General features: G+C 42.3%; 1 protein-coding gene across 3 annotated transcripts; it reads right to left on the reverse strand.

The window, feature by feature from the left end:
• Positions 1 to 29: 29 nt before the first annotated feature.
• On the reverse strand, positions 30 to 9,954 carry capn3a (calpain 3a, (p94)). Of its 3 annotated transcripts, none has more exons than XM_076977624.1 (21): positions 9,541 to 9,954; positions 8,537 to 8,606; positions 7,606 to 7,724; positions 7,369 to 7,502; positions 7,105 to 7,273; positions 6,859 to 6,942; positions 6,572 to 6,666; positions 6,339 to 6,416; positions 6,067 to 6,227; positions 5,794 to 5,963; positions 5,602 to 5,613; positions 5,186 to 5,394; positions 3,881 to 3,917; positions 3,676 to 3,753; positions 3,033 to 3,090; positions 2,887 to 2,951; positions 2,573 to 2,641; positions 2,374 to 2,452; positions 1,788 to 1,904; positions 1,607 to 1,665; positions 30 to 879 (listed from the first exon to the last, which is right to left on the reverse strand). In XM_076977624.1, the coding sequence occupies exons 1-21, from the start codon at positions 9,790 to 9,792 to the stop codon at positions 853 to 855; spliced, it is 2,142 nt and encodes a 713-aa protein (XP_076833739.1). In that variant the 5' UTR covers positions 9,793 to 9,954; the 3' UTR covers positions 30 to 852. The 3 variants fall into 3 exon arrangements, with proteins under 3 accessions (XP_076833739.1, XP_076833740.1, XP_076833738.1); XM_076977625.1 differs by having other exon boundaries at positions 3,652 to 3,753; XM_076977623.1 differs by having other exon boundaries at positions 3,676 to 3,811; positions 3,855 to 3,917.
• Between the last annotated feature and the right edge of the window lie 492 nt (positions 9,955 to 10,446).

Consider the following 10,446-nt stretch of genomic DNA (forward strand, 5'->3'; position numbering starts at 1 on the left):
TGTATATCTTGTTAAAACAAAAACAAATATCCACCATAATCAATAGAACACTTTAATTATTTATTTGACTGATAGTACAGTCTCAACTCATTTGACCAAAGTTTTATTGGGAAATCACAACAAAGTTTAATTCAAATTCAACCCATTTAATAGTTTGTAATGCAGGAATCTGCAACTGCTTCCTCTCACTGCTTCTGTTTTTCTATTAAAACAGCACATGAATGAGGATGTTTCATGTTTTATTGAAACATGAAGCATGAGTAGCGTTCCACTGATGAAAGAAGACTGGGCCGAAACCAGACACCTTGTGTGAAGGATCTGTAACAGGCCATGACCAATCACGAGGTTCCATTTGACTGCATGTAATTATTTGAGTAATAAGTAATTATTGAAAGTTGAGTGACGTAGATCTACTTAAGAGCCTAGAAGAAATAAAAAAAAACATTCAGGGGATATGCATCATGGAGCAACTCTGTGAGGTACTGTTCTTTGACAGAAAGTGAGGTTTCCTGTGTGGTTTAGGCCTGAAGAAGAAGAATAAAAAAACAAGCTCAGATTAACTGAGCGTGTCTGTGAACAGCGCAGTGAGAGCAGTGCCATGCAGGGGGAGAACGGAGATTAAGTGAGAGGGTCCAAACCGCTAATCTAATCCAGACTAAAATGAAGGCTGTAGTCTCTTGGGTACAGTGGTTGTGCGTGGAGCTGTTGAGGGAGCTGATGGTGGGGTGGGGTTGAGGTAGCGGAGGCTCAGAGGGGGGGCGTGGTGGGGGTGGGCCTGGCCCTCTGAGTGTTGAGGTAAAGGCTGGTGGTTTCCGGTCCTGCTTCTTGGACTCACTTGGGTCCTGAGCTGCTCTAGGCATACATAGTTAACTGGAGCCACTGGGGGAGGGAAATATGATCCAGATATATTAATATATAATCTGATCCAGTACCTCAAAAAAAAACTTTATGTAATAATTATATGTACACAAACATATGCAAAGAGTGATTTTCACTCCTTTCTGGTTTGCTCCCGAACTCTCAGCAGCACAGATAATGAAGGGCAACGGTAGCTCACTTAACGTGCTCAACTAGTAATTGTGGTAACTAAGGTTGCTAGTTAACAAGTTGCCACTGTAGGCTGCCTATGCGAGACCCTTAAAGCTCAAGTGCTCAAGTTGTATTTAGTCATAAATTCTAAGTCGCTTTGGATAAAAGTGTCAGCTAAATGCTATAGATGTAAATGTTAGTAATGCTGAATTCATTATTCAAATTATTCAAAGTACATCTTTAAAACTGTGCTTGCATATGTACTCCTCCCCTGCAAACTTGTGCTGGTATGAGCCAACATTTGTTCCATAGGTCCATTGAGGTAAGATTCAACAACTTTGCACACTGGGAGGTAATAATGGGGTTTCTACCCAATATTCCTGGCAGATTCATGAGCTATGGCATGATCCTGATTCAGACCTGAGATCCAAGCACAGGATGCAGTAGTCTGTAGTCTGCTAGTCAATGGTGTGCTAGCTGTGTGCCTTGGAAGCTCACTGAGAAGTCACTTTTCAGCTATGGGATTCATTATAACATTAAATCAGTTTAAACGTTACAAAATGTTACAAATAGTTACCTCCAAGACAGAGAGTCTGATCATGCCGTCTCTGTCCTGATCGAAGGCTTTGAAAGACCCTGCGTAATTAACAGGTTAGCATTAGATTGTGCATGTTTCTACAACACTTAGAATGATTAGAGGATTGAGAATTGGAGCAATTGTATAATTTGAACTGAAACCAAGGTGCAGTCACACTTACTGAACATCCCCTCTAGACGCACAAGGCAGCTGATAAAGCTGTCAAAGTCGATGTTCATACTTTCGTTGGCATAGCGCATGGTGATGATGTCATACAGCTGGTTGTTGAGACATAACCCTGAATGGCACACAAGACAAATGACTGCACAGTGACAAGTGCATTAGATTTCCTGTTTCCACAAAGCTTCAAAACCATTTTAGATTTAATGTACATAAAGATTAAGATCATGACTACCATGATTAGCAGACAAAAAAAAAATTAACCTTTAAATGATTTGTTCATGTGACTGACATGGCGGTTTTGATACTAGTCTAGTTACTTAAGATTATGTATTTATATTTGTTTGAGACCTTACCTAAAATATAAGCAGTGGTTCACAATCCAGGTTTTGGAAACCCACTTATAGTGTTTCTTAAACATGTTATCCATTCTTAAACAGACCTGATTTGAGCTAAAGAAATTAGGTCTTAGGAACTGAACTAAAATCATTTGTTACAGAAAAAAACAAAATGTACAGGTAAATGTGTCTCTAGGGCCAAGCAGTAAGTAATGAGATAATAAAAAATGCCTTCAGTGAGACCCTTACCTGCATCCTTGATGGCATTCCTCATCTCATAACTGCTAATGCAGCCAGAGGAGTCTGTCTCATAATGCTTAAAGATTCCCTGCAGAGGAAACAAAACCATATATACCTGTTGTAGAACTGTATTATATACATTGTGTGTGTGTGTGTGTGTGTGGGTGGGTGTGTGTGTGGGTGGGGTGAAACCTAGAAACTCCCAAACCTGCCAGTGTTTGACCTTATTCCACAGGTGTTTGAACTCTTGTAGATCAAGTCTGCCTGTTCCATCCATCTGAATAAACATGATCAAAGCCAAACTCTTTGAATCGTGATACACATGTGCATGCAAAGGACATATTTATAAGCGAAAAATATGATTATATTAAGTTGCACCTTGGATAATTTATCATGTTTTATAATTTAAGCCTTTGAAAAAGCTGCAGGTTGATGTTAGTTTTTCTTTTCATATTCAGTTACAAAATATCAAGCCATAATTGAAGTGCACATTGGTACGGTATAGCCAGCACTGAAGGATACGTCCATGAGAGCAATCATACTGCGACAGCTCTCCAGACTGAAGCCTTCTGTATTTATCTCCAGTTCTGTAAATTGTAGAAACACCTTTTTACTGAACTGCACAGAATCTGATCATCCAATGAGCAATAACCATAGAACATACTCACGCTCAACCATCATCATGTTTAACACCTTTCTCAGAGCACTGGCTGAGATCTCCATTCCCTGTGGGAACAGAGACGACAGGTCAAAAGCAACAGGTCAGTCGACTTGCCACACATGTAGTTTGAACCTAAAACTGACAATTCAACTGAATACTAGTCATTTATAGGATAGCATTACAACTGTAACCAATGGAGCACGCTATACCGACTTGTATTGCTGAAGCACATTTAAGGGACGTTTAGGTGTTGATACGTGTGCCTTGTTCTCTCCTTCCCCAGGGCCAAACCGTGTCACTCTGTCTTTTAGCTCTGTACATCTTGTGCTCTGAGAACTACATTCCACAGCTCCATATTCTCTAACCCCAAAAAATATGCTAGTTCACAGTAAAGACGAAAATTACTAAAATAAAACTTATTTTGCTCAGGTAGTTGCTAAACCTAATATGAAATCTAATATTTCCAAAGTATATTTAAAGAGAGCTAGGCACTCATGTTCTGTCTGGTTCTGTCCCACCTCAGCTCCACAGTCCTCTCAGAACTGGGCCCTCTGGGCCCCCTGGAACAGTACTCCCAGCCCTCCCACCAACTTCCCTCCAGAACTTTCTGTCCAGCATCATGTCACTGTCCCGCACGCCCAGGTACTCACGTCCCTGGCTATCTGTTGAAAAATGGCGGAGAGTTGGTTGTCCTCCACACTCTCCTCCCCCGCTGAGGCTGGGACCGGCTGGTTTGGTGTAAGCAGGAATGGACGAGTTACAAGCCTGACATTGAAGAGTGAATGCCTGACTGACGTAACGAGTACAAGCTGATGTTAAAATTCAGTACTCACCACTGGATGATTCAGTACTCACCATTGGATGATCAGCCTCAATCCTGTTTTCAATCTCCCTGTAAAACACAACAAACACTGTTCACAAATAAACATTCCAACACATTTAGACTTGATGGTTGAAGAGGCCTGTATCTATTCAAAAAGTATGTCTAAATTAATTTCTGATTTTCTTTGTCTCTTTCTACATTCATTCCTCATAAGCTCCAATGCAGGTTAACCTGTTTAATTTGGCCACCATTTCAGTTTCGGCATATTCCCAACACTAACAATTCCCAATATGTTAAACTAGCCTGCAGGAGTATAACAAGATTGAATGAATTATATGGTAATCCGCTGGGCTTGAATGACCTCATAACACATCTTCACAAGTGAACTATAAATAAAGTATATACAGTAATAATTGAACTCTTCATGCCAAAACTTTTTTTGTGCAGTCAAGCCACTTCTAACTTTTCCCAGGAAATACATGTCCTGATTTTCCATTGGCTTATGTTAATCTTCGCAATTTGCTGCCCCTGATGTAGTTACTACAGTCATGTGTTTGATTTTTGCCATCCATATCTGTCCAAAATACACTGCATGGAAGAGAAGATTAGAAGATTCCTAAGTGCAATGGAGCAGTGCTTCTCAGTCCAGCCCTCAGGGACACTCAGCCAGTCTCAAAGGCCTGAACCAAACATTCAAGAACACTGAACACCTGGGATAGAGAGCAAATAAGGACAGAATGAGAGTCCCTGAGGATCAGATCAGCTATCGCATGACATCATCTCCATTACACTGAATGACCTTTGTGACCTTCTCTGGCCCTCAGCAGTCAGCACAGACTCAGCAGCACTCGGCTCTGCTCTAAGAGTCCTCATCCTTTAACGAGTTCACCATTTTTGATGGTTCAGGGTGACATTTAGAACAAGGAAAACAATACCAGTGTCTCCCCAATACATATTATCTCCCCAGGTATTTATCATCTGCAATTATAGTAAAACTCCACCTTTGATTGCGCTTTTGGTTATACAAGACAACATTGATTACTGCTGTATAAGATTTAGCTATATGTTTAATTTTAGTAGATCACAGCACATCATACTGTGTTCTAAATCCAATCAGCAAGTTATTGTAACATTACTGCTGGATGCAGTTTAAAGCTAGCGTGTGAAAATTTGAGGTGAAGTAGCTTTGTAGCGGCATTACCCGTTTAGCAACCATTGCATACCTAATGAAGAAAACGTTGAATGCCAAACGTGTTTGGAATCAAATTAATTTGGGGTGAATTTAAAACTGTAAAGCTGTCAACAAACCATTGTACACATCCTTCCCGCCCACTCACTCAGAGGTGTTCCTCTTTTCAGAGAAGACACGGAGGATGAAATCCCCCTCCTGGTGGGGCTCGAAGGTGGAAGGCACGATGACATACTCCCCAGGGCTCAGCCTGAAGCGTTGACACACCTCCCGCAGGTTGATGTAGGCCTTGCTGCGGGCCTTAGATGAGGTCTGGATGAAGAAGTCCTTCAGCATGTGCTGTTTGTTGCCACGCATCTGAAGGACAGAGGCAAAGAGAGAGAAATGATCCATCTCACCAGGCCTCCATGATATGACTGAGAGGTGATTATAGAATATAGTACGTAAGGTACACAAAGCACACTACTCAGCCTCTATCGGAGGAAGGGAGTGACAGAGAGATAGACAGGGAGACAGAGAGTACTTTAATGGATCCAAGCACTTGTCTCCATCACTTTTTCATACCTCTTTTGGCACCTATGGACAAAGAAGAGGAAAATGGCTCCTACAACGTCACATATCTGATATAAAATATTTTAAGGCTGGTCAAGACTTGTGTACTTGTCTAGATAGATAGGTAATTTTATGAGATCATTTAGTGTTGAGTAATTTCAGATATCAATATAACTGCCGAATGAATGACGTAAAATAGAGTACCTCGTAGATTGAAAATCCAATAGTAAAGAGATTGGCACCCAATTTGCGTTCTTTCCTTCGGTTTTTCTGCATGAGAGCTAACACAAATGTGCAGGCTGCTTCGTGACCATCTGATTCATCATCCTCCTCCAGGAGACGCAATCGATACTGAGGGTTTGTCCAAAACGTGTCTGCAATATGGAATTCACATAGGGCAAAAAGGTCTTCCATGGGGGAAGGGGGCAGTTTTACACCAATCAGCATTGATAAGAATTCCCAGGCTAACTACCATACCTGGATAGTTCTTACAGCCCCCAGCGGAGCAACCCCGCACCCAGTGGCCCTCATTCACAGACACTGTCCACTTGTGAAGCTTTTCCACTTCCAGAGCATCAGGGGTCAAATTGCAGATCTCGATCCTGGTGTAATTCTTCTTGAAATCTTCAAATGACATCCTAAAATACATGGCGAAATACTTTGGCATTTGCTGGTAAAGCTGTCTCTACTTTAGAAGCTCTGCAGGTTGCCCTTGTTCTTAGAATGTATTATAAAGTTCTACATATTACCAGAACTCTCCATCCTCCGCATTCTGCTGTTGCAGTTTGTCCTTCTCTCCTTTTGAGATGGTAGACCATTCCTTTGAACTGCAGCCAGAAAAAAATAGCATTAATCCTGCCAAATATCTGATGAGCGCAATTATTATAATAGATCGCTAAAGATCTGCAGTGCTTTGAGAAAAGTTTTGCTAAATGACCTTTTAGACACATTGAATTTCCTAAACTCTTGACATGTCACATACTTATCACTCCAAGGTCCGGTCCACTCCACTTGGCCCCAGGGATTACGGAGACGCACCAGCTGCACCTTTGATTCTTTCTGCGTGTTCTGTTTACACTAGAACCACAAGTATATGGCAACTGTAGGTACATGGAGACTCAGCTACAGCAGCACCCAAACACAAAATGGATGAAGGAGACCATTAACAACCTTTGAAAGGCCAAAGACATCTATGAATAAAATCTATGCTCAGTAAAACCAAATTCAGCCACTGAACATTTGATCATTGTACTGGTACACTGTCCTTACCTCCTCCACAGCAGTCACAGAGTACGCATGGCCCTTCACGAGCCCTGAACCAGTGCGAGTTGCAAGCCGGGCTGGCACAAGGGCCTGTGGGAAATATTAATAACCAACCAGAAAGAACCTTACTACAAACTTCATTCTATTAAATAAACACAATCTGTATTTATCATTATATGGCTCAGTTGTATTAAGCTGGGTCTAAATGAGAAAATGTGTAGAAATGTAAACGTAAAAATCAGGGCAAAGTACACTAATGGAGCAGCCCATGAGGGAGCCTCTTTCCAAGGCCTTCCTCATGACACTGTAAAGCTCCTTGGGTGCCTCCTTCATCTCATAGAACTCAGTCACTCCTCCGGTGAAGTCTTCCATACCCTCCGTGGTGTTTCCACCCTTCAGGGCCTCATAGGAACCATGCAGCCTGAGTATGGCAGCACATATTTGCACCCGTGAGCAATACAGTAGTACAGTAACAGTACAGTGCAGAGTAGAGTACAGTAACATGAGGGGGGCTACTTGGCATAGGCCTTCTCCAGGAGAGCACTCCAGAATTCGTTCCTCTCTGCAGACTTGGTGAAGACCAGCTGGTTGTTGAAGGTAGGGATCCGATCATCAACGACGACGTCCACCCAATCTCCATAACTCCAAAACTTCGTAATAGTAAGACATAACGTTAATCAACCTGCCACTATGGGCTCTGTAAAATGCCACTTTAAAAATGTAATTAATTGGTGACTATCAGATGGCACCAACCTGGAAGTGAAAGATTCCAGCATAGTTGTCAGTGAAGCTCTGTTCTTTAGGAATAACCCGATACAGAAGCTTCTCATTCAGAGTCAGGCAGGCAATAGCAGCCAGAAGCCAGCAGTCTCCTACAGAATGCAGAGATATTTCCATAAGGAGCTTGGGTCTGTGCCACACAAGTGGCCATCTTCTAAATGGAACCTTACAGACATAATGTATGTAGAGTTTTCTAATGACTAGAGACAGGTCTGGAGACTTTTAAGTATGTTACCACAGGACAACTTGGGCAAAATGCTGATTTACCTGAAAATACCTGCAACAATGCTTTGAATAAGGTTTATTGAGCTATACAAGTCTCTTTAAACTTTCTCTCTTTAAGAATCTCAAACTCCAGTGCAACTGAATGCAACAAAAATACATCACCACAAATCTACACAATTGTTACTGTCACATAATGAAAATGCAGATATTTGCTTCTAACAGGATGTTAACAGCCCGCACTGCTGACCTCAGCATGTTCAGACTGTGTGTGGGAACTTGCCAGTTCGTTATCAGCTCTGTGCTTTGCACAAGCTACTTTTGTGTGCTTTTGGTCCCATTGAATTGCCATGTTCGTACATAACAATAGAAAGTGCTGCTACCTGGATTCTCTTCCACTACAGTGGCCCCTCCTGGGTGTGGGCCTGTGGACTAGGGCCCTGCCCTGATTATCATTATACCATAGACTCGATCATTCTAATCTCCTTCAACATATATCAACTTTGACAATCTTATATGCCGAGGTGGACAGATCAGATTCCAGAAGTATAATATCACGCCAGGTATTTTGTATCACCTGGCCAGCATGTAGAATGAATCAGCCACATTAGCTGTGCGGTGCAGGGTAATGGTAGGACTTTCACTGTTTGACCCTAAACCCTAAACACCTCTGCTATCTTACCAAGGTCTCCCTGGCAGATGTCCGTCCTGCTGGCTCCTCCAACAATAAACTGTGGGTTATCACAAATTTCCTGCAGCACACAGACAGTTGAACGTATCAGTTCAGACACAGAGGACAGAAATGATATACTGCCGTCTAGTATGCGAGTATGTGTGTATTGATGGTTATGGCTGCAGCTATTAAGAGAAATACAACAATTAGTAAACAGTGGCTCTGAGGATGTACTAAAGCTTTTCAAGGCTGAGGTGTTACTTTGCAGATCATTTTTTAGATTGGTTAAAAATATTGGTTAAAAATATGGCATACAGGCAGCTGAACACATGGGATTACATGAAATGTGCTACATCTCTATCAAAATAATGCATATTAATAAATCCTCACCAGCTCTTCCTTAGATACACCTCCCTCACACTTATACTCACTGGCCACTTCATTAGATAAACCTTTCTTCTATGTGCACATGTCCAATTACAACCGGTAGTTCATCTGTTGGCGTGCACAGTTTCAGCTGTTAGCTTTCAGTTTCATCTTCTCTGTTTCTGAACACTACTGTGTGTTATTTTGATGGCAGACCACTGGCGTGGAAGAGGCATGGTTGTGCGTACTGAGCTTGTACAACCTTATGAGACACATCAGTGTCTGGGATGAGAATAGTTTGCCGTGTTGCCAGTACTTGCCCTGTACTCCTGGTGAACCTGGGATGCCTTTACACATTGTGCATATACAAGTAGCAATGGAAACTCACCTTTAAGATGTCTTTGCTAAATTGATAGTGAGTAAAAAATTTTTTCATTGTATTTTTTAGTCCATTATATTCTGCCTTATTTGAACAGATTACACATGTTCCAAACACATATTACTTTTCATAAGTTTTAGGTCCTCCATTAATTCATGCTCAGCTATAATGAACAATAGCATTTGACATTTGGTCCCACATACTCTTCTTTCACCTCCACCACGAGCTGTACTCCATGTCCACGTAGCCCTGTACTGGTTCCTCCTACCTTAGGCCTTTTCCAAACAATGTTCTTGACCTTGTTGGACTTGGAACCCAGCTCCTTGAAGCCTAGGGATTCTACGGTGGCTGGGAAGGTCTCGTCCTCAAACAGTCTCTTTTTGTGAAGGAACTCCTGTTTCAGAACATTAAAGTCCTGACCACTGAAACTGAGAGGTTTCTTCACAGAGCCTTCTCCATTCCTTCTCTCCCTCTCCCGGATTAATCGGTCACAAAAGAAGCCAGACGGCGTGTCGGGCATCTTGTCTCACTGGGATGGCAGGATCTTCTGTCTTAGAAGCCTAATATCTCTGGCATAAATCCAAACCACTGGTCTCTGATTGGCCATCTCGCTAAATGACGTGCCCTTTGCCTGGTCTCCGAGTGGATGCCAGGATTGGAAGAACAAGTACATTCATGTAACACGTATCTCCACGCATTACACCACACACACACACACACACACACACACACACACACACACACACGCATGCAAACGTGCATACTACTGCGAACAAAGATTGCCTGTGTTTCCATGTCATTGTTATCGGGGGACACAGAGTGGCCCGTGGGACCGCCTACCTCAGCAGAAGGCATTCAAGCCCTGTTAAACCTGTTCTCAATGGAGCTAAGCATTGAGCAGGATCAGCATTACACACCAGGTCAGACTCTCTGGACCACTCAGACCACACGCCCACTACTCGGACCACAGCCTGCTCGCTCCAAGACCGGCACCTTTTGAGCGTGTTCAAGCAGTCGTGATCGTATTCTGGGTGGATACAAACATATGAGCGATGAAGACTGTGTCTTCGTGCTACTAAAGGGGTCTCTAGCTAGACAACTGTTACAGTAAAGAGCAAACAATGAGTTTACAACCCCCAACATTATATTTCTTGACCCTTAACTCTTCTCCACT

Source organism: Brachyhypopomus gauderio, chromosome 17 (genome assembly GCF_052324685.1).
Source record: "Brachyhypopomus gauderio isolate BG-103 chromosome 17, BGAUD_0.2, whole genome shotgun sequence".
Lineage (NCBI taxonomy): Eukaryota > Metazoa > Chordata > Actinopteri > Gymnotiformes > Hypopomidae > Brachyhypopomus > Brachyhypopomus gauderio.

Excerpts from the sequence above, each read along its gene's own strand:
- capn3a (XM_076977623.1), bottom strand. The coding sequence starts at position 9,792 with ATGCCCGACACGCCGTCTGGCTTCTTTTGTGACCGATTAATCCGGGAG. Across the intron at positions 7,725-8,536 it reads CATCTGCCAGGGAGACCTTG|GAGACTGCTGGCTTCTGGCT; the intron begins GTAAGATAGCAG and ends TGCATTCTGTAG. Across the intron at positions 5,964-6,066 it reads GGGCTGTAAGAACTATCCAG|ACACGTTTTGGACAAACCCT; the intron begins GTATGGTAGTTA and ends TCCATATTGCAG.